The sequence below is a fragment of the Solea solea genome, chromosome 10 (assembly GCF_958295425.1).
Source record: "Solea solea chromosome 10, fSolSol10.1, whole genome shotgun sequence".
Lineage (NCBI taxonomy): Eukaryota > Metazoa > Chordata > Actinopteri > Pleuronectiformes > Soleidae > Solea > Solea solea.
In genome coordinates, this window is record NC_081143.1 from 3,550,377 (window position 1) to 3,575,112 (window position 24,736).

At 40.7% G+C, this 24,736-nt stretch overlaps 1 protein-coding gene across 1 annotated transcript; it reads left to right on the forward strand.

Moving 5' to 3' along the window:
* Positions 1-8,423: 8,423 nt before the first annotated feature.
* Positions 8,424-23,235, forward strand: smad1 (SMAD family member 1). Its single transcript, XM_058641201.1, has 7 exons — positions 8,424-8,511; positions 14,632-15,170; positions 17,926-18,189; positions 18,292-18,417; positions 19,849-20,070; positions 20,297-20,553; positions 21,658-23,235. The coding sequence occupies exons 2-7, from the start codon at positions 14,771-14,773 to the stop codon at positions 21,799-21,801; spliced, it is 1,413 nt and encodes a 470-aa protein (XP_058497184.1). The 5' UTR covers positions 8,424-8,511; positions 14,632-14,770; the 3' UTR covers positions 21,802-23,235.
* The last annotated feature ends 1,501 nt before the right edge of the window (positions 23,236-24,736 follow it).

A 24,736-nucleotide genomic window follows, 5' to 3' on the forward strand; every position in this document is an offset into this window, starting at 1 on the left:
AATGTATCAACGCCCAACCATCCCCATTAAACACACGTATATCACATCTGACCTCACATCACATCACAAGTGACCACAGGGATCAGTTAACGATTGGTGACATCATCAAAGTGTCTGGGTAAGAGTTTTGTTCCCCAGTGCAAGAAGGGAGGGAATTCCCAGGTTGACAATGTATACACTTAACGTCATGTGATCTGTGAGCGAGCAGTGACTGAGAAGGCAGATTCAAAATCACATGTTTTTTTAAATGGGTTGCAGCCATGTGGCAAAAGTTGTGTTCATTTTGAAAAAAATCATTGATAATGAAAACAAGATATTGTCTGTTTTTAAGAGGTTACACAGACATTATTCAAGATACATATTCTACAGCCACATTGTGGGGCTGTTGCTGTATTTAAGGATAGGTTTATAATATAATATGTGCATTAACATTTTACTTTTAGTGGTATTTGAACATAAACTCTGGACAATTTGAAATGTTGACCTCCCAAAGCTGGATATATTGTATATTCTCAATTTTATGGTAATCCAATCCCTATTAAGACATTTCACTCAAATGTCAAAAAGTCATGGTATCATTGGGACTCATCCTTTGGGGCCAGTGGATCAAGTGGTGGACCAGCCTCGGATAAGCATTACACTCGCCACTATTCTGGTAGAGAAAGAAATTTGAAAAATGACATTTTCATTGCAACAGAAGGGAGAGACATTTTTTTTCCTTGTTGCATTACTCAGCCTTACATTTATCATTATCCATTTACAGCTCTTCTCTTTCACCCCTTGACATGTGACCTCAACTATCCATGCGGCTTCTCCACTGGTGCAATAATTTTTGCCACAAACAATCGGTCATCAGCTTTGTTTGAGCAGCCATCTATTTCTGCTGCACAGATCTGTCTTTGGAGGCCAAACCAGGAAGAGATGATGTCATGATGGCTATCACTTACAATGCTCGAGCCAGTTACCCCCCTCCTTCTCTCCTGAGATATGACCTCAGCCTGGGTGTACAGAGGGAACATCTGCTTGATGATCTAGTTAGCAGGATGCAGGTTTGATCTAATGCAAGGCATAGCACTTGAGAGAGGTTTCTTGTATGATGGGGGGATTGTTTGTGATTTGATTTGTCAGACGTTTTGAGACTAGTTAATTGTCTTTTTTAATGTATGATCTTGTTTTATGAAGTGCAATAAATTATCCTCCTCAGTTTACTAGGATATTTTATTTTACAAAAATCTGTTGAAACCGCCCCTGACATTTTTTTTTGCATTTGTATTAAATGGCTTCATATCCTGTATCTGCAATATGTTTGACAAAAAAAGTGACTGAGCTATTGTTCAAAGGAATCTTAATATGGGGAAATGATCTGATCTGAAGCTTCTAAAATAAGAGCTTTGCATGTCGTAATTTATGTCCACAGTGACAGAAACTGCATGACTCATTTTGTGATTGGTGGTGTAATAAATCTATTCATATATTGTGAAAGGTTATGCACAGAATTTTCATAATCCCATGATTTTTCAACAGAGATCAGTACACCCGTGTAAACAGTACTGCTACACAATCCTTGCAACAGAGGTATTTCCTATTATCGCTGCTAAAATCCATCTTTTTAACATGATGTCATCATCAAAGACAATACAAGACAATGTCGGTGCTGAGATTTCAGCTACATTTACTTGGAAAATTATCAAGAAGGCAAAAAATTAAATGCCCATTCAATTGATGTGCCATGCAGCCAGAAGAATGAGATGCAGAGAGGGAAAGTCCAGTGTTGCTCTCACACAACACTGCAGGGGAGGGCAAAGCAAGTAATGGCCTTGGGCCCCAAGCTGAGAGTTGGAGTATGAAAATGGCTGAATACATTAGTTTATATACTGTAGGGCAGTTTGAAAAGAAGCCCAGTGAGTATAACAGAAATGGGACTTAGCCACCAGGGGGCGACTCTGCTGGTTGCAAAAAGAAGTCTGAATGGGAGTCAATGGGTTTCATTTCACTTGATATATAATGTCAGAATAAAGATTTTCCTGTGGAGCTAATGGTCTCAATCACAAGTATCAGGCCTTCTTGAATAGCACATGATGTCAATTTTGTAAACTATGTTCCCATTTAGAGAGAAGTTGATGATAAAGCACTGCACATATGGGTGAACTCCAGTGCAAGTGGTGTTGCCCTGACGTGCCTGATTGCAGGATTCAACTGTGAACTTCTGGTTTCAGAAACTGACATGGTGCTGATCGAATTTGGAATCCTGACATCCCACAGCAGCAACAATTTCATTAGAATCCCTTAAAATTCTTTGCTAAACATGGCCCAATGCCACTGCCCTGCTTTATTTTGTTGTACTTTATTGTAGTTGACAAATGTCTATTGAATCTATTATCTCAGGTCTACAAATTCAGTTAAACTAGCCACATGACAACACTGCTTGAAAGTGCCCCTCTTTGTGTCAGTCAGTTCAAGGAGCAACATCCAGTGTTCAGAGTCTCAATGTCGTTTAAATTATTAGAGGAAAGGATCCACAACAGCCACCACAAATGACCCGTGACACATCTGTACACACAGCGTAAACTGGCATGTATTTCCTTTGAGATAAGACAAAATACTGTACAAAAAGTACAAATGCAGTACTGCAAATTGTATTAATATAAATACTTTACTTTATATAACAGCTGCCATTTTACTTTATACCTCACTTGTAACTGAAGGGTAGGCATTTAGGATTTATTTAGGAACCATTGTCAAAAATGGTACACAACGTTGATAATTATGTATTCATTCAGGTGTTAATTCACCTGAAACTACTAAACAATGTGTTTTACTATCTTAGAGTGAGAGATTCCATCACTTCATAGTAACACCATCAAATGGACGCCCTCCTCACTGGGATGGGGAGAGGGAAGCAAGGGGCATTTCGGCTGGTTGCAATAGACACCTCCACTGCTAAATGCCACTAAATCCTTCACACTGCACTTTGAAAATATGCGACAACTCATTCATCAAGTACCCGTAAGCCTTTGCTCCGTAGCTGAGCTCAGATGAACCTTCAAAGGTGTAACATGTCAAGCATCAAAGGGAAATGCCCCGGAGTGGACGCCAATCCGTTGCGAGGCAAGCCAGAGGACTTGTGGGCAAGTCTCAAACTTCACTTAGACTCAGATGTGGAAGGGAATTCACAGGAACACTGGCTTCAAATGCAGTGTGCAGTATTAAGACAAAAATACACTTAGTTTGTGGATAAATAACATTGCCCCTCACAGTGCACCTGAATGGTGAAGGACAGGGGACCAAGATGCAGGTGCACCGCCATGTGCCCATTTTAGAAACAAAAGTGTGCAGTTGGTTGAAGTTCGACGTGTCGCCACCCGCTTGGTGAAAAATGTGCCGCGACTGCTTTGACTGACAGCTGTGATATCTGGGGTTAACTGTCCCATCTAACAAGTGACTGTGACAGCTGCTGTCTGACACTTACCCACCACAAAGACTTGAAGAGCTCTCCTCACAGAACTGAGGGACGAGGACCCAGCCTCCAAACCAAATGCAAGCGAAAACAGAAATAAATATGTGACGAGCGGACCTGTGGGAACAATCGTTCAAAAGTGACAGATGTGTAACTTGAAAATCACCTTCACTGTGCAGTACTAGGACCAGTGGTAGTGCCGTCCTCTGATTGGTACATCCTCTGTCTCTGTGCAGTGAAGGTAGAGGAGGTAAACCATCAGCCCCTGGAGACAGCATTCAAATATTACCACCCCTGACATTATTTGTAGAAGGACAAATGAGCCACCCGTTTGAAATTTGAGCTGACATGATGCTCTGCTGCCATGCCTCACATTGCTGTAAAAAAATTGATAGGCCTGCCAAGAGGCCCTCAGATGGCAAAATGAATTAGATGCGTGAAGGAGTGTCGTCTAAACACGTGTGTCAGTCATCGTTGAGTATTTCAACCCATGCTAACTCATGGAAGTCTGTGGCACTAATGTTGTAATGAATCCCAACCCATGAGTCCACTCCTCTTCAGTCTGGTTAGAGACAGGCAACATGCCAGAGTTTCTAAATGGCTCTGGCTCACCGTTAACACTGACCCTCATCTGTAATGCACTCTCATACCTGTATCTGTGTAAAAGTGAAGCTGGTTTCAGGCTCGGTCCAAACGTAACAGAATCCACCAACAACTGCAGAACCTCTTTGGACTGATAGGCTTAACGCTAAGCTAAGCTAATGTAGCTGGCTGCTGTAGTTAGATTCATATTTATTATGCAAGTTTTTGAGGTCTGAAAAGGGCAGTAATGCAACATTACAAAGGCCAACTGCCGTAAAATACCAAGGACAGACTAAAATTCTATTTTTTTAATTCTATTTTTTTAACTCTAATTTTACTGACTGATGAACTACTTGTTAATACACTTGTACTTCATTTACCCTTATTCCAGATAAGGGAATCTTTCGATTTGTAGATTGTCGCATCTGCAAAAGCCCAACGAGATGTATATATTTACATAATTCTGGGCCATAAAAGGCCTTGGGTACATGATTAAATTACAAAGTGTGGCGCGTACCTGTAAAAAGCTCATCAGTGGTGCACTGCACATACAATGTCCATCAGTTAATCTGTTTATCTTCATTTCATGTAGGGAGAATGGTTTACTATTACTGTATGTGTGCTGCTGCTATGACAGAGGGAAATCACATTTGTTTACACCTCTGACTTTTTAAGTGATCACCAGAATCAATCATGTTGCTTCTTGGTCCAAAGAAATGAACCCCTGGATGAATTTTCTTGACTATTTTATCTATGTCCTGCTCCGCCAGTGGGCACATGTCATATTTTCAACTATATCAGTTTCGTAATGCTGCAGCTGGACACCCACTCAGTTTGGATGAGCTGAATACAGTCATGTTTTCAGCTACATTTGAAACTGAAATACAAAAATTAAAATGTAATTTTTACGGCTTTACTTTCCCATATCTTTTCCACATGAAGTAACATGTACTAAGACTGATTTAGAAATGTGAGGGAGCTGACCCGTCTGTGGGTCATTTCTCTTCCCCATCAATAATGTGTCATGCTGTGTGATGGCTCAACAATGGAGAGTATCCTCTAACTGTATAAAACTCAGTTTTTACCTCTACGGAAGGTCAATTTAAAGGAAGGAAAAACGATAAACCAATTTTGTGTTTGTGTAGAACATGATATGTGTTATTGCTGTCACTGTTGGTAAAGCAATATAATTACATTGATATAAAGTGTTTAAGGCAGAGATTCCCAAACTGTATGGTTCCATGCAGGGCCCAGTAATCCACCTATCTAATGCTACAGTATATGCTTCCTACCATTTTTTACTCTATAGATATTTCCACCATCCATCTCCCTGCAGACATGTCCAAACAAATGCCATGGCAGTGTCCTCTACACTCTGTGTCCATTCCTTTGGATGCAAGCACCTCTTCTGGCTCTCGGTCCCTTCGGATCCTTGATGCTCTCAGCGAACCAGCCTATGATCACACCACTTAGACGGAACCAAAGGTCCATCGATGGCAGGCACTGTGTAGTAAAAAATGGTCACAAATACTCTCCCGTCAGTCTCTCTTCAGTCATGAAAGCTTGAAGTCTGAACGTGTCCTCTCCGATAATGCACACATTTATTGGTATTTATTACATACATGATAAAGACCCACCTTTGAGGAAAACCACTGCAGGGTATCCACTGTTATAACTATTCAGTTCCCGGCTCTGCTCGTCTACATGTCGATGTGTCCTTGGGTAAGACACTTAACCCTGTGTTGCTCCTGACAGCTGTGTAGGCAGCAGGTGAATGGGTGAATGGACGAACTATAGTGTAAAGCAGCTTTGATACAGACAAAGCAAATAAATACAGACCATTTACCAGTTGTATTATGTAGCTTCTGATACGAGAACATGTATTGTTTATTATGGGACATTGTGCTATAAACATGGTCTAATGCCTGGTATGCCGGTTTTTTGGCTGTGCAACACAAGATGACCAATGTAAAAGAAGGTAAGAAATCCAGGATGACCGTTTCACAGCGTGTGTACTGACCTGCTTTTTATCTTCCACGCTGTCATAGCCTACAATTCAAAAGATGTCATCATCGTCTACATACATTATTCTTGGTGTTAGAGTCAGTTTTATTACATCTATTCTGCAGTGTGATCCTTTAACGTTGGTAAAATTGCACTGTGGGAAGCTTAAATGAACATGTGCAGCTGTCAGTTGTGTCCATGCAACTGTGTGTGTGTGTGTGTGTGTGTGTAGGGGTGTCCTCAGTGCTGAACAAGTTTGGGGAGCCTTCACTCTTTTCCTTCCTACTCCTACTCCTCCTCATCATCATCATCTTCGTCGTCGCCGTGGTCGCCGCCCCTTCCTCCACCCTCCTCACACTGTTTTCCCAGATTTATTCACGTGCAGCGCGCTCCCGCCTCACTCAGACATTCTGTCGCCAACAACGTGACGTCACCTGCACCGTGAGCCTCCTCTGCTCTGAACGGTTTCCCTCCGCCTGTCCTCAACATAATCTAGTCCCCCTAGCAGCGGCAGCCCTGAACTTGACTGATGACCTTGCAAAATAGAGGAAAGGCTTTATTTTGGTTTGGTATTGTGTCACTGAACATTTTTTTTTCTTTTTCTTAAATTTGACCCCCTTTGTTAATATTAAGTGGATAAAGATTAGAGTATCACCTGAATTTGTATCAATTTGTCAATTGATAGGAAATTAGAGAGATGTGTGTACATCACATTTTAATTAAAAAAAACTGCTCTTTTGTGTTATCTATTGTGATTGATAATCATACTTAATTATATTCTGCATTTATGACATTTCAACTTTCTTTTTCAAATTGAATTTTTTTTGTCAGAGTATGTAATCTGCTTGACATCATGGAATTCACCTCTTTAGTTCTGTTACAATCTGTATTCACAGTATGAATGGACTGATTTAGCTCACCTCAGAGGAAGTGACACTTCATGTCCTCTGCTGCTGTTTGTGCTGCACTGCACCGTCTGCTATTTTCATGCACTTTAATGCAATATTAATGAGACGATCTGAAGACCTGTTGGAAACTTCACTCTTGACACTCGAAACGTGTGCCTTTACACTGTATATCGTTCATATGTGTCAGACTTGGGCCATGCGTGTGTGTGTGTATTAGTGTTCTGAGGTAAGACCTTGTGTAAACATGGTCCTGTGCTTGCATTGTTCTTGGTCACTTTTGTCCTTCTGACAGAATAAACAGAGCTTTTCATATCACAATCAAAGCAAAGCAGGTACTGAAAGGGCATCTTAATGTAGTGCAGGTCAGGATGAAACACAAAAGTTGATTTTCCATCAGTTTGTGTGCATGCAAATTTTGAATTTACACGTCAAATCAAAACATGAATGGGCAACACCTCCATGGGGAAGTGGAAAAGTTAATACATTGATACAAAGTGTGAATAAGTGCAATGGACACACATTCAGCGTTTTGAAATCACATGACTGAAACATCCCTATCACTTTGTATCTGCTGTTCAATGAACTGCAGATACAAATGACAGAATGAGTGGACCGATGAGCAACATTCCTCAACTTGGTATATTAAGCAAATATTACAGCAATAATAAATGAGAAGCTGCAATAAAACGCAACCTCTCTTTTAAAGTCATAACGTCGTTGTGCCTTTTTCTCCTTCTTCTATGGTGAGCCAAGTTTAAAATGTTGCACCATCTACTGCTTGTTTTAGTGAACTAACTCCCAATCTCCACTTAACAGCAGTGGATGGAAACATACAGTGTATATATATATATATATATATATATATGTATATTTATACAGTTAAAATGTGCAATTTTATTGGCTATAAAGATGCTGGGTTGCATGTTTTAAAGGAGAAGAGCTGTTGCAAATATCAAGAACAGACAGCCGAATAAAGAATTAATATCTCTAAGAAGTAATAGGTTATACCTTTAAATGACAGTTGCATGCGATTAGAGCTGTTAGTAATGTGATTATGTGAAATGGTGAAGTACCAACTGCCTTAATGTGCAGCAGTTATACACTGATGGAAAATCCAAACAGTAGTTCCACATGTTTGCATATATAGATGCTCTGAGGTGAACACACTCGCCTCTACTTTCTTCCCCAAACGAGCACATTTTCACCTCACTACAACGGGGCTAGTTTGCGGCAACACATTGGGACTTTAAAGACAGAACACGGACATTGTTTCACAGTTATATAAGACATTTCCACACGGTGCGTGAAGGTTTTAGATGTTAGAGAAGCAGGTCTTGTTATTGTCAGTGCTGCGTCCCGCGGCGTGATACGAGCGCTCAGCGGAGGGTGATGCGGATCCGCGACTCACTGACGCCAGGCCGAGCAGACAGAAGACACAGGCAGGAGAGCACACAGACGCTCACACACTGGGGGAGAGAGAGAGAGTGAGTGAGTGAGTAAGAGAGTGTGTGTGTGTGTGTGTGTGAGAGAGAGGGAGAGAGGGCTGCGGTGAAATAAAAGGTACCGTAAACTTTTTTCTTCTTAACTTGCTAAATGAAAAGTTTCCTTATCTCAGTGTGCTTGACACTGTTTTGAAAGAAAGTAGACCCTCGCTCCTTAGCGTATCGCCCTGTAAGGAAACTTTTTCTCTTCCTTTGACTCAAAGACAGTAGCTGCAGATTTATTCACGTTTGCATGAACATGTGAATTATTTGTCCGGACCGTGTGTTCAAAGTGTTTGGTACTTTATCAATGTGCTATTTTAAACATTGCATGCTCACTTACTGCACACTGTAACTTCCAGTAGGAAGGCTGTATTATTTGACAACAAATACAGCAGTGATTGTCCTTTCACCACTTGGAAGCATGCAACAAGACAACAGACACTAGTATGTGTTCAGTCTGTGTCGTTATTCTGCTGCTATGGAACACATGGTGTAAGGGCACCAAGATGCAGCGTTAATGTACGACTTCTCTCTGTTAAACAAAGGCGAGAATGCTCATCTTATTTTCCTATTGTTCATGATAATGTCTTCATATAGCTTGATTTGTATGTCCATATGCAACAAATAAGACATCTTGAATTGAAACTGTAGATTGTTTGTATTTACATGGTTAAAACTGTCTTAAACACTGTTGATGATCAATCCTTTCAGCTCCATATTATATAAACTATTGGTGCAGTTGTGAACACATGGTTGAGGGCTTTCTGGTTTACTAAGCTTCATGAATTTGATAGAAAAGTGGACTTTTGGTGACTTATACTTGGTAATATCCCCACTTACACACTTGATAATGTCTTAATGCCACTAAATAAAGTAGGTATCCTACACTGGTTACACATCCACACATGTTTCTATGTTGTAATTTCCCTCAAAGTGCATCAGACGACATGTGTCTCGTGTAGTTATTGCAATGTGTTTATGAATCTGTGCGTCTGTCTAAGTGTTTATGTGAGAGAGGAAGAGTAAGCGAGAGACACACAGCAGCTAAGGCTAGATCTCCTGACGTTATTGAAGATGACATATCAGATTACTCAAAGGACAGGAATTTGTCCTTGTCCGTGATTTACTTGCAATTGTTTTATCATGCTGCGTTCTCAAGGTATGCAGCTTTAAAGTCTGCTTAAACATACTGATATGAAAACAAAAGCTGCTTGATAAATTGAAATATTTAATCCCTTTTAAGACATAGTAAAATACAATAAAAATTGTTGCTTAAGTATATCCAAGGCATAGCATACTTACTACTATCTATCGAGTTATCTGTGATCATCAGATAAAAAGCTTCTCAACTACAAGGTGTAAATATAGGTTAACAGCATTCCTGTGTCCTGGGAGTCAGTCACAACAGTAGGGAACTATGTCAAAACCCTCCGATGTGTCTGTGCAGTAAGGACAACATAGCCTGCCATGTGTCTCTGTGAGGTGTCCACCCTAACACAACACTAACCCAACACTGAGTGCCAAGCATGGTTGAGATAGCTGCTTGAAACCCCATGTGTTTGCTAGTTATGTTTACAGTCAATGTGGACTAGTGTGTCTGGGACATAAAGAATTTGATCCCACTTCAGCCCCTGGAAGTCTGGACTATACTAACCACAGTATTTCGAGAGTTTTATGTGTCATATACAAAGAGATGTGATGGTTCTTTTTTCTCATCACTTACTAAATATGTCAGTATGAACTTGACTTGGTTAGAGCTATGTATAAATCTGTATTTGTACAGATTCAGATACTTTCAGGTCAATACCATGACACGTCTGACTGTGACTTCTTCAAGCTTTGCTGTTACCAGATTCTTTGGCAACATTTCAATATAATTTTAATGAGTGTCTAATACAATAATATAGTATTGTTAATATAAAATAATATATAATATAGCTCATTATTTGATACAACTGAAGAAGGCAATATTGTAAAGAGTGCAATATCACCAAAATACACGTAATATCACCAGATCAGCAGAGGCATACAACCCTGATGCCGTTACTTTGCCAGATGAATGATTTAATAAATAAAATCCCATAATTACATACTTAGTTACACAGTTTTCTAATGCATAATGTAGTGATTTTGAAAATTATTTAAAAAAAATGAAATATATATTTAGTTGTAAATCTAAACATTCAAGAAACTGCTAGAGACTGCCTGTAGTTTTAATTTCAGATAATACTGAGCTCTTATTTATAACCTCTTAAGTCAGTTTTATGGCTGCTTCTCTAGCAGTACGTTCATCACTCACACACCCATGATTTGTACAGTATATATGAAATATTACCGAGTGTATTGCCTCCTTGTAGTGTCACTATTTACTCGGTAATGACCCTTGAATGCACTTACTCCAGAAGTGCTCAGTGAAGAGACGAGAGTGTTCACGATCCCTCTCTCCAAAACACTCACTCTGTCTTAGATCTGGGGCTTTCTCTTCCGCCCTTTCTCTCTCTGCACCCTCATTTCTTCTTTCTCGTTCTCTGTCTCTTTATCTATCACTCTCTGTCTTCCTGCACTCCTCTGTTTATAGTTAGCGACTCCATTGAGCGGAGGCTAATGGAGGCCCAATCCAGGACCCCGCTGATAAATAATGTAGCTTCTTTATAATGCCCCATCCCCAGGGAGGGTCCAGAGAGCATCATTACTGCCTCCTCATCCTACACAGCCCAGGCCTAAATTGATTAACAGACACTGGAGCGGTGCAAAATGATCCAAGGAGCTAGTGTAGTGGCTAACAGCTTGCACCAGGTGGGTCAAAGCCTCTGCCTGTCAGTGTCGTACAATCCCACTCTGGGCTCCCATTAGCCTCAGTCCCTGACCAATGGGCCATAACAAGCTACCACTAACACAATAGAGAGGGAAGCTCAGGCTCAGCTGTAGGGAATGGCAGAGTTTTTATGGAGCTCTTGGTTAAATGAAGGCTGTATTACTGTGGACTGACTCTTTAAGACACAGGTGATTAGGATCAAGAAAGAGAATTAGCAAAATCTGCAGAAAATTAACCAATAAATTGTTTAAATAGTTTGCATTTAAATAAGTTGAAACCAGTAATTGATAATAACCAACAGAATTTGGTTTTAAATTTGGTTTATGGTCTATAAACCTGACAGAATAACAAAATGTCACACAAAATTAATAAATGGAATAGTACTTTTTTATTTCATCAATCATCAACCCTGACGACTGTTTGGAGGTGATGTTGACAGCAAATGTTTTCATTGAAAGAAAAACCTGTGTAGGTGAAATTAAGACTGAAAATGTCATCTTTCTCCATCAGAGTTATAAAAAAAGCTTCATCCATTTAAAACACTAAAAGAAATATATATAAAATAAATGTAGCTGAGTAAGGTTGTTCAATTAGATCTGAGACGTATCACTCAAGAATGAGAGGGGCTTCTTAACTGCCTCCACGAAGTGAACACCAACTATAACACTGACTATACATCAGCAGCACAAAAACGCACCAAACCCTTAAAATGAGTATGAGGATAAAGCACCAGTGAGCTTTTACAGACTGTCAGGTTTAGAAGTATCTAAGAGATATGGTCTCCAGCTGCAGCAGAATGACAGAATGACAGTCCTGCTCCAAATGCTGGAGTACAGCACATTCTGGATTCTTACATCTGAAATGGATTAAAGCTTGTCTTTGTGCAGCCAGGCCTGAACTTGTGCTGATGGTGCTGGCTGTCACTGGGAGGCCAGCAAAGCAGCAGTGGATCAAAACTAATTCTTCTGTGTTGAGGGTGTTGAACCTGGTCCTCTGAACTGATTCTTTATCATTATCGCTTATGTTCATTTGTAAAGATGTGTTGTTGTTGTTGTTGGGTTGGCTTCAGTTGATTTTCCCATCAGCTTATAACTTGTGTTATAATTCCGATAACATAAGACATTTGTCGAGTGTTCATTCGATGAAATTTGGCTGAGGGCAGAGACACTACAGTTGTTCCTACAGATGCTTCCACCTCCTTCAGACACAATTTGGAGATTGTGTGATGCTAAACCATATTTTCTAGAATAAAAAGAATAATAATAGTAACAAATATGTATATTTGTCAATAAACTCCTATCTTTACCTCTCTAAGACTAGTACTTTTTTTTTTTTTTTTTTTTTACAAATTGTAGTTTGTTTGTTTTTAAATCAGCACTACTTCTACTACTACTGGCAAAAGAATGAGCTAACGGGGCTTTATATATAAAAAAAACAAAAATCTAAGTTGCCCTTTGGGCAAGCTCTAAAGTGTTGCTCTCATACCCTTCCTTAAAAGGACACACACAATAGTTTGTGTCGCACATAACATAACAGCAACATAACAGATCCACCTACTCCTATGACTTAACGGCTATGATGTTTCTGGTCCACTCTCCTCCGCTTTTGTAAAATGAAAGAGAGGTCAGAGATGGTCAGCTAATGAAAGTACCATTTTCTGTCTCACCTTTGAAAACCCCTGGAAATAAGCGATAAGAGAATCAAGTGATGTCAAAACAGATGACAGACATGAGGACAAAACTACACAGCCCATTTCCTGTCTGTCCAATAGTGGAGAAGAGCAGGGTGTGATATTATTGTAGGGTATTGCGAAACAAGAGACACACACACACACGGGTTGACACACCTGAATACCAGCTGAACCTTCCCTGATGTATAACAGTTATGTTCAGTCATATTAGTTCAGCACCTCTCGTGATGAGACAATATGATTAGGTAGGGTATCAAAGGTTACAGCTTTCCAGTCCCAGAGCCTCCACAATACACACTCACATCGTAAACAGCACCTGTCCTCATCAAACTCCCTGCCTGTTTGTCAGTATGACGTAGCTGACAAATACACTTGCTGATAAAGATAGAAATTGCTCTTCATCCCATAATCTGAAGGGCCAAGAATAACTACGGAACAGTCTTAAAGATGTATTTGTTCCTGCTCATAGGAAATCCAATATACTGCAGGCTTTACTGTCAGAGAGTGATGCATCCTCAGCCGTGAGTCATTACAGATGGAAGGTGGTGGACATCTGATAAGAGGTTTATTTGATTTTGGGATTGTAGCTGGACATTTGCATGCAGCCATATCCCAAACATAACAATGCTCTGTCTCCCTAATTGTGTTTTTTTATGACTGGGTGGAACAGGGAGGGCTCAATGTGCTCTTGTTTTCCCTTTTAAATGGTAGAATGTGTGCACCTCCTGGCTACTGAATTGCTCCTGTGGGACGTAAGTGAATGGGCACATTTATCCTGGACTCCACGTGCACTTCCCTTTTATTGTCCCACACATAACCAGATTTTTGCACATCACCAGTGTTTGTTGCTTTCGAGAACATTTTCTCCTTCCCCTGAAACCTGAATGACTTTTCTCTCATTAACTATAATTTAGCAGTTGAATATAGCATGTTACGTCATAGGTATCAGTTTGATTGACTGTTTCAAAGACATGAAATAATCTGCAAATTAATAATAATTATGATTTCACATAGACTTTATTTGACTTTATTTGTCAAATAAAATCATATAGACTTCATTTGACATGCGTCATACAATTACGTGATAAAGTTACTAATTTTGGTCTTAAATTGATTGCCGACTATTTTACTATCAAACAGTTGCCGTCTCTCTGCATAACATGTTACACCGTGCTCTGTAGCTTTTTCTTCTTCTAGGCAAATTTATCACTTGATTATTTGAGAAAAGAATCACGTGATTGATCGATAATGAAAATTGAGCTGCTTTGTAACTATGTAACTACTAACTACTAAACTGAGGAAATGAAGTGTGACAGATTTAACCCTCCAAAGACTGAATCACATGTTAAACCTGAAGGTTGCCCAGGACTAATTCTTTTGGGAAGTCCTTTGCTGTAAATGACTTTAGGGAGTAGTTGTAATGTGACAAGCCACACAGGAAGCTTTCTGCAGAAGTTCTAGCTGAAACTGATTCATAGGAGGGTGTCTGTTTTTCCCAGAACCCATGACTGACCTGGCTCTAGCAGCTACAACTGACATCATCACTGCCTCGCCAAAGGTTTGTCTGGTGAGACATCAGTGCGAGTGATATCAAGGTTATTAGTAGTTGCGGGAACGTAACAAGAGAAAGGACGCCGACAGAGTTGTGTTTTGAAATCTTTTCTGACCAAACCTTTCTCTCCTTTTTTTAGTAAGTGGCCTTCAAGAGGACCTGATCTGACGTCTTGGGAGCTGGGGATCTTCTGAATTCTTCTGATTGGATTGTCCCCCATCACTGCTCACACTTCCTTTTGGACAGAAGGGAGGGGGGAGGAGGGCGGCTTGTCCATCATGAACGTCACCTCACTCTTCTCCTTCACTGGCCCGGCGGTCAAACAGCTGCTGGGTTGGAAGCAAGGCGATGAGGAAGAGAAATGGGCAGAGAAGGCTGTGGAAGCTTTGGTTAAGAAACTGAAAAAGAAGAAAGGAGCCATGGAGGACCTGGAGAGGGCCCTCAGCTGCCCAGGTCAGCCAAGTAACTGTGTTACAATCCCCCGTTCTCTGGACGGGAGGCTGCAGGTGTCCCACAGGAAAGGTCTTCCACACGTCATTTATTGTCGGGTGTGGCGCTGGCCAGACCTGCAGTCCCATCATGAGCTGAAGGCCCTGGAGTGCTGCGAGTACCCCTTTGGTTCCAAACAGAAGGATGTGTGTATCAACCCCTACCACTACAAACGAGTTGACAGTCCAGGTGCGTTCTAATGAAACTGCATTAAACCATAGACAAATAGAGTCATTTGATTCAGTATCCGGAGAGATGCAAGAATCAGTACATCCATGGAAAAACATTTGCAAACATAGTAACATGTAACTTTCTGAAACGGTCTTAAGTTAAATATAACTTACATAATTATTCTAAAATGATCAGTCAGTGTCGTTCATCTTCCTGTTTGCTAGGTTCATATGTGAGACCTGATTCAGAAACAGGCTTTGTGAAAAACCCGTTTATTAACAATGACATGAAGGAAACTGCTCCAGATACTGTGATGATGTTTTACGGTTCATTTACCAGCCTGACGAGTCTGTCTGACACAGTGCTTCATTTCCTCATTCATACAATTGCTATCAGAGTGCATATTGGAGTGTATATTTTTTTAAGAGTAGAAGAACTAGAGAAAATCTAAAACCAAGATTCACAACATCTTTGGTAACCTTATTGTTTTAATGTTCAATCAGACACTAATGTTCATACATTCAGAAATTGTAACACAGTTTACAAGACAATCTGTGCCCTGTCTGTATTTATTTAACACATTTACAAGGTTTGGGTCAGTTTAAAAAGTTCCACTCACGAGTGATGAGACTGTTCCACTCTGGCTGCGCACACTGTGTATCAGCTTTACTTGTTTCTTGTATGAATGACATTTCAGGTCATACTGTCATCAGTTACTAGAAATTCTATTTAATTTGGTTTGACTTTGAATGTTAAATAAACTGTTAGATTACATTCAGGCTGATTTTAGTTTGTCCACATCAAATTGCTGCTGAAATTTCTTTAACAAACACTGTGATTTTAGCACTAAACCATCTATTATTAAACTGTTCTCTGAAACAAAGCTGCACACTCAGGAGAAGACATAAACTCTATAGATGGACTTTTACTTGACTTTGTGTTGTAATAATCTGTATTAACATGTAACTAAGTGAAATGAAAAGGCAACTGGAAATCTAGTACAAACTGTAATAACCAAATAGTCAAATTAAGAAGGTGAAAAGAGAAAATGATACTGACCCAGTCGTCCTTATTGCTTTGGGCAGAGCTTTGACTGCAAAGCAAGAGAAGGCAAATCAAACACTATTTGGCTTCTTACTAAAAACAGAGTGAGGGTCAGCTGACAAGATAGAAACAGCTGTGTGCAGGGTGTTAAGAGTGTACAAGACGCGCGCGTGTGTGTGGTGTGTGTGCAGCAGGAAATTCCATCTGGGGAGAATGAGGGCTTTGTTTTGGGCCCCTTCTTTTTTTTACATGCACCAGTTTCTAAAATGAGAATACACACACACACACACACACACACACACACACACACACACACACAGTATGTACTCTCTCAGGATGGCTATAACAGGAAGGTAGCCACCCACACACAATGGGAGGAAAGAGTTGCTGCCTGCCTCACACACTTTTTGTTTTAGCAGCGGGTGGAAGACGGGGGATAAGGTGATTCAACCCAAGAGCACCTGTCTGTCCACACTACCCCACCTCCCCTTCCCTTCTTCCCGAACAGCCCCCGCCTTCACACAGGCATCCTGTCAATCTCCCCTCACTAAACACCACAGCTGTCCCCCTTCTCCACATATAACCTTTGAAATGAACTGATGCACTGGTCCAGTTCAGCACACATGGGCTACCTGCACAAACACTGACAGCAGCACAGGCCTTGTCTAAAATTTCAGCACCAGCTTTATTTATCTGCACAAGTATTTATAGGCACAAGTGGAGCGTATCTCTGTGGTTTGTATGTACTGCACCTGAATAGCCCTTACATCAGCCACAATACTCGCCCTAAGTAATGAATTAGCTTCAAAATGTCTTTTCTGAACAGAAACCTGAGCGTCTGGGCCAAATACTGCTGGCGCAGGACTACAGGCTGAGAGCTGACATTTGAAATATGCAGGGACATCTGTGCTCAGAATGCTGAGTCATGAAAAGTGCCAGAAGGATATTTATTTATTATATTGGACTCAATAAACCTGATTCGCACTGAATTAATGTGTAAAGGTTTTGCATGTTTTTGATTGTATTCATACATGATAATAATGCAGAAATAAAAATGCTCAAAGTTTTTGTATGACAGTGTAAGAGTCATAGGGTTTCTCTTCACGTTTGGACAGCCTGCAAAAAGGTGGCAGTGGAATGCTGCATCGCATCATCTGCCATTGCTCTCTCCTCACGTCCTCCTGTCTCCTCTCAAAACTCCATCCACATAACACAGACATGCTCCCTGAAGCCTAGTCGAGGAAAGAGCATCGGTAGAACAGCTATGGCGCTTTTCCATTGTACACTTCTATCTCTACTCGACTCAACTCTACTGGGTTTGGTATCGGACACGTGGTTTTCCATTACTTCCTAGTAAGGCTGCAAGAAAATGCCGTGACGTCTGTACAGTTCGGCATCGGTCGGTTTGATTCTTGTGTCGGACGTCGCGCTCATGACTCTTCCAGTGACAACACTCTCTGCCAATCAGTGGCCGGCAGTCTGTTGAAGCCACATTTTAGTATCAGCTCAGCTCGCTTGGAACCTCACCACAGCAGCTACCAAAAAAAATAATAATAAAGGGGGTTGGTCAGATTACAATTGCTGGTAGGAAGCTTTTCAACAAATTTAAAGAAGATAAAAGTGTTTCAGAATCAAATTACAACAATTACCATGACCTACATACAGGAAAGCTTACTGGTTTGCTGACATATTGCTAACGCACCTGTTTTTTGTCCCTCTTTCTTCTCAGTTCTGCCACCTGTGTTGGTACCGAGGAACAGTGAGTTCAACGCCAAGCATACGATGCTGCCTCGCTTCCGCAACCCTCTACAACAGAACGAGCCGCACATGCCTCAGAATGCCACCTTTCCAGAGTCCTTTTCTCAGGCCAACACAGTGCCATTTCCGCATTCACCCGGCAACAGCTACCCAAACTCGCCTGGCAGTGGCAGCAACACCACCTTCCCTCATTCACCATCTAGTTCTGAACCTGGCAGTCCATTCCAGATGCCAGGTGAGCTGCAACAGTTATCTCCTGCTCACTTATATTTCTTTTCCTCTGTGTTGAACACCCAGCAGCTAATTTATCCTTTCTTCTGCCCTTTACTTCATGCAGAGACTCCCCCTCCTGCCTACATACCCTCAGAGGAGCCAATGACTCAGGATTGTCCCCAGCCAATGGACACCAACCTCATGGCTCCACCCTTGACTCTAGAGACTAACATCCGGGCAGGCAACCATGGTAGTTTCTCTCTCTCTGTCTCACTATGTCAGACACATTTGCTCACACACACACAGACATTCCCATCCTCATGTTCACACATCACACATATGAAGCTGTCTGCACCTGCTTGTCTTGATCTGCAGGTGCAAACTTTTCTGGGAAGCCTGTTTTTCTTTTTCTTTTGGTCTAATACTGATAGAAAAAAGTTTAGTGGGGTTTTTATTTCATATCCTGTCAAGTGGAACTTGCACAGAGTGTGGAAACGGATCTGCTAATTTACAGTGAGGCTTTGTCTGTGGGTGCGAGCCCAGGGGAAGCTCAAAGACTCAGCAAATTAAGCCAGGCCTCAGAGCAGCCAGCGCTTATGTCACCTCTGCTGGTGGTAATGACTGGAAACTCGTTAACGATTAAGAGTCACTAATTAGCTCCAACTTTCAAATCTAAAATGCGGTGCAATAATTGCTGCCATGTTGCCTCTGTGGTTTTACCTTTATTGCACTAGACAGAAACATCGGAGTACTACACTCATGAATTAGTAATAGACCATGCAATGCACGTATGTATCAAGGCTCATACAGTTAAAAGAAGATCCCCTTGTTTGTGTGATGGAGGCTGTGATTTCACAAAGTTAATTGCTGTTGGAAAATGGAAACAAAACTAGATGTAATAGGAAAATGTCAAAAGAAACAATTGATAAGAATCTGCAGTTTCTATTTATCTACCAAACTTACGTCTGAACTTCTTGTTTTCCACATCTGACCCATACACACATGTACTGTTTTTTTGTCATTCAATGCACCAGAGATTCAGCGTACTCATGGTGACAACAGTAGCGGGAAGAGCTGTTGAAGTGTTTGCTGGAAGTTGTGAGCATGGGGGAGGTTTTTTTTTTAAGTTCTTTTCCACAAGCTGCATCCTGTACAGGGGAGTGGGTCTAGATCATAGTCCAGCTCTGGGAAGAGGATAGACAAAACACACCTGCTATTCAGTACCGAGCCACAGAGGAAGTTTGGGAGAAGTATGCGCTTAGATAAACATGATTTATTCCTCTCTACGAGAGGGTGAGGCCAGCTGGCACGGGCTCATCCAGAGATACCAGGCTCAGCAAACATGGCCCGTCCCCTTGTATTGACTGCTCAATAAAGGCTGGCATGCAGACCACAGAGAGCCTGCATGCTTTAGGATGCATTTGCATCGATTTTGGCTCGCGTAAATGTACACAAATGTTTATTCAAATTATTGTTACGGGCTTTAGGGGACAATTTGGGAGAAATAACCGTGCTGGTGAGTAAGATTTACAGCCAAGCCTCTTCAGGCATGAGTGGGTCCTGGTAGCTTGTCTGCACACGAGTCTGCACAGAGGAGTACATTAAATATGTCTGCATCTGTCTCTGCATGTACTGTGTACTCCGTTCATTCTTGTGACCTGTTAATGTGTTTCCTGTGCAGATGTTCAGCCGGTGGCCTATGAGGAACCCAAGCACTGGTGCTCTATTGTTTACTACGAGCTCAACAATCGTGTCGGCGAGGCGTTCCAGGCTTCCTCCACCAGTGTACTTGTGGATGGCTTCACAGATCCCTCCAACAACTGCAACCGATTCTGTCTCGGCTTGCTCTCTAACGTCAACCGCAACTCCACCATTGAGAACACCCGGCGGCACATCGGCAAAGGTGCAGTATGCAAAGTCCATCGATGACTACAATGCACCGACTGTTAGCAGACGAGACTAAATCAATTAATGTTGTCAATAGGGGTTGGGATCTAGAGGAGAACGGAACAATAACAAATTGAGTGGACATTTCAGTGAATCGATATGTAGGAGGACCACAGTGACGATTTGGGGCCTTTGATTTTACAAACGTCACAACGCCTCGCTCCTCTCCTGCTTCCTCTCAGGTGTCCATCTGTATTATGTCGGTGGGGAGGTGTACGCAGAATGTCTGAGCGACAGCAGTATCTTCGTCCAGAGTCGTAACTGTAATTACCACCACAGCTTCCATCCAACAACTGTGTGTAAGATTCCCAGTGGCTGCAGCCTCAAGATTTTCAACAACCAGGAGTTTGCTGAGCTGCTGGCACAGTCTGTCAACCACGGCTTTGAGGCTGTTTATGAGCTCACCAAGATGTGCACCATTCGAATGAGCTTCGTTAAGGTGAGTTCATGTTCATCTAAGTGTAGATTTACATTTGTCCAATTTTATAGATAGAATTAGGCGACATTGGAAGTTTCTACTCAACAACAAATGAATCCTGATTTTTATTTTTACACACATATATATTTGAAGAGAGTCGGTCCAAAAACATTTATAGGGCAAACAACATTAACCTCTTTCATAATGCAAGAAGCAACACTGGTTAGTTGCATCCTATGAACCTAACTCTTTATAAAATATCTAACATGCTTGAGTGCAGTGAGCTGTTAAAGTTGAAACACAAACATACAGATTTTGGGCATAATATTCCCAGAGCTGGACCAATTAAGAACATGTCAATGTTTGGTTAAATAGTTCAGTTTTCTTGTCGAAAGGATACATAACATGTACAGCAGAATGTTGTTTTAATCCAGTGTAAAACCTTAGGAACTGGGCTTGTAACTGAAAGGTTGCTGGTTTAATCCCAGGGTGGGTCACAGGCTGGGGCACCCAATCCCCCATTTCTCCCTGGGTGCAGATAAGTGCTTCCCACTGCTCCTGCGCCTGGCTTGTGTGTTCACTTCTGGTGTGTAAGGATGGGTTAAATGCAGAGGACAAATTCACTCTCACTAATTGTTGTGCAAAAAAGCTAATTCTTCTATTCTAAAGGGAAAAGCCAAAAGGAGAAGACTACATTAAGTTGCCCGTGCTAATAACAAAATAAATACAATCAGGCCAAGTAGAAAGTCATGTGTTTTGTTTCTTTAGCTGTGCCCACTCAGTGTTCATTGAACTTGTGCTGTAAGAAAATAGAATAAAATGCTGGGCTAAAATGAATAAACCCACTCAAAACAGGACACAGCACAAATATGAGCCTTCACTTAACTTGCTTCAAATCAGATAACACTGATAAACAGAACTTCCAATGCTGTCTGACATAAATTGGCACTGCTACTTTGTTCTGCTTATTGAGCTGGTAGGAATATCACATTTTATATAATAATTGTATAAAAATAATTGTTGAAATTGTCTAAAAAAACATGTTATATTGTTTTTTTTTTTATTCCAAGCTGAGAACATCTCCACCCTCATTCATGTGCGTCCTTGTGTTTCTACATGTTCCAGGGCTGGGGAGCAGAGTACCACCGCCAGGATGTGACCAGCACCCCCTGCTGGATTGAGATTCACCTGCACGGTCCCCTGCAGTGGTTGGATAAGGTGCTAACCCAGATGGGCTCCCCCCACAACCCCATATCTTCTGTCTCCTAGGCTTCAGTGTCCTCAGCCCCGTGGCTGTCCACACCCCAGCATTTTGGTCAAAGTAGCAAGAAGAGGGGCTAGCTGGTCCCAGACTGGTTTGTGGTTCAGTCGATAACTGATAACTAAAGTTTAGACTAAATCACAGGCCGGCCTGGGACCTCTAGGGATAGATGGGTTTTTACTTGGGTTGGTTTGTTCTCTACTTGAAGGATGTCTGAATTGGGCACATTTACAGACTGGGAGAGGAGTAGGTAAAGTGAGCGTGATGCAACTGGAAGATACTTGATCTTTGTGACCAACTGTAATAATTAGACCATCACACTCATCATGATGCAAGTATCCTCCCTGATCTTGCACCCACACGTCTCTTTTTCATGGTTTCTATTATTCTGACTCATAACTAGCTTAAATCTAAATATTCCCTTGAAAATCCGGATATACGTGTGTAGTTATAATAATTATGGGACATTCCAGGTCACCGAAATTGCAGTTGGCTGTTGTTTGCTGTCTGACTGCAGTGAGGTTGGCAGGAAATGTTTTTAGAACATGTATAAAGTTAGCAGGGACTTGGAGGATGACCATTATAAAAAATTATCACCAGACACAAAAATGTTTTTGTTCTTTTTAAGTTAATAAATTAAAACAGTGTGAAGTCATAGAAAATGAAATCCCATGTCACAAATCTTGAAAAACAGTAGGAGGGCAAGGGAGTCTTGTGAGTGTAGCATGGGGTTTAGTGTGGGGCATGGCACTAAAGGGGCATTTCAGAAACAAGTCTAATCTTTAAATGTTGCTCATCTTGTGTTAAACTTGCGTTTCAAGTGAATTTTAAGGGAAAAAAAAGAATAGTGTTTAGATATATTCACTATTAGAGTATGTGCTGTGCAGTCTGGTTTCGCAAAGCATAGTTTGGTTAATGTAGTGTTACACATTTAAGACTGGTAGCTGAACATCACATGAAGCAGAGTGCAGTTTACAGTGGTTTGTCCCTTGCTGTATGCACTGCAGCAAACATGGAGTCACATCAAGGACATTAATATTTCATTGACTGTGCTTCACTCTCTTATTACATTGACTGAGCAAAACTTGTGAAATGACTGTTATGGGAAAATGTTGAGCACTCAAATTTGAATTGTTGACTGAGACAAGGGGATCAGTCACTGTTGTCCCAGTATGAACCCTTTTTTTTTTTACATATAAAATGCAGATTTTGCCATTCATTTCTTTTATGCTTTCAGCAATCCTCTTTGCTATTCAACTGTTATACTCTTTACATTCTTTTTGTATTTTTGAATACGTTTTCTGTTGTTTTTTGTCTGCACTTTTGATTTTTTTTTTTTCTCCTTGTTTTTGCTCAGTAAAGCTCCCAGAAAAGCAGTTTTATTCCATGAATATCAAGCCTCTACTGGAAGAATCAATAAATTAGTTTCATTATTTGCAACATGCCTTGTTTCTTTTATGAACACTGTGTGAGGACGTGTGTGTCTGTCTGTGTGTGTATACGTGTGGTTGTGTAATGTCCCTGTCTCTTGGATTACAGGCCACCCATGTATTGTCAGAAACTTTAAAAAAAATAATCAACCATGTGTGCATACATGGAAGCAGACCTTCAATTGGTGAAGCAAAACTATTACAAGTGAATCTGAACGGTACTGATGGTAAACATAACTGCAATTTCCTGTGTCAGGAAAGTGTCATAGAAATCATAAAATCATGTTGTCTTTCTTGTGACATGAGTGGAACATTCAGAGCAATGTTTCAGGAAGTTCCCCTAAAAATCACTGAGTAGAGAGAGAGGAAGTGTGTGTGTGTGTGTGTGTGTGTGTTCGCGAGTTTCATTTGACTGAACATGACGTGGGTGGTGTGGTTGCATGGTGGTTAGCACTGCTGCCTCCCAAGAGTTTGCATGTTTCTCCTAAATTCCTCCGTCAAGCACGTCAGGTGGTGAAGACTCTGAATGACTCAAAGTGTTCATCTTTCCTTTTCTCTGTCGTACTGAAGATTCATCCAAACTGCTCGTTTCATAGCAGGGTAGCTTCAGAGCAGATAAACACAATGGACAAACTAAACGTATTTTGAGTTGTGATGCTGAAGTAACAATGAAAAGAGAGTAAAAAACACTCAATAAGTAGGAATAACATACACAATAAAACAGTAAGGAAAACCAATATAATAAGAGTCAATAAAATCAGAAAATTAAGAGCAAAAATGTGATCCAAATAAATCCACTTTAAGAAATGACTCACAGTTCATGGTTCATGGTATAGTCCAACCACACAGATAAATACATTATTTCTAAACTACAACTTTTATGCACAGTTGTGTGCACAGTTTTTTCTGTTTATTTTTGGGATTGAGAAGTTCTCAGCTGTATGACAGGTTTGCCCACTTTTTCCCCCCAAAACATGTATTTTATTTCTCCAAAGGCTTTACAACTTTAATTCCTCTTTAATTGAAACCTTGAAGATGAACCATAATCCTAGTTTTTGCTCAACACATAGACAATGTTAAGACAATGGCACTGGCATGTTTTCCTGCTTTCTGCCCCACCCATATCTCAAATGTCTATGAGTTATTAAAACGCCATAAAAGAAAGCTATTTCCTCTCATAACCTCTCATATGTTTTTCCACAGGAAGATGTAAAATGTGATACAGCCGTTATTTCACAAAAAAATAATAAAAGAAAGAATGTTTTATTGTATGTATAGTTTAGTATAGTTTGCTAGACCATGAATCATCTCACAGCCTCTCAGATTTGTCTGGTGACCCTTGCTTGTGAACTATTTGACAAACCAACAACTAAATTAACAACTTGCTAACTAGTGAAATTTGCTATTTATTTGTTTTTATTAAAGGGAAATTAAATCAGTGTCATTGTTCATTTTAAACTTTATTTTCAGTTTTAGGTGGGATCTAAAAAGTTAGCATCTGCTGCCCTCTGCT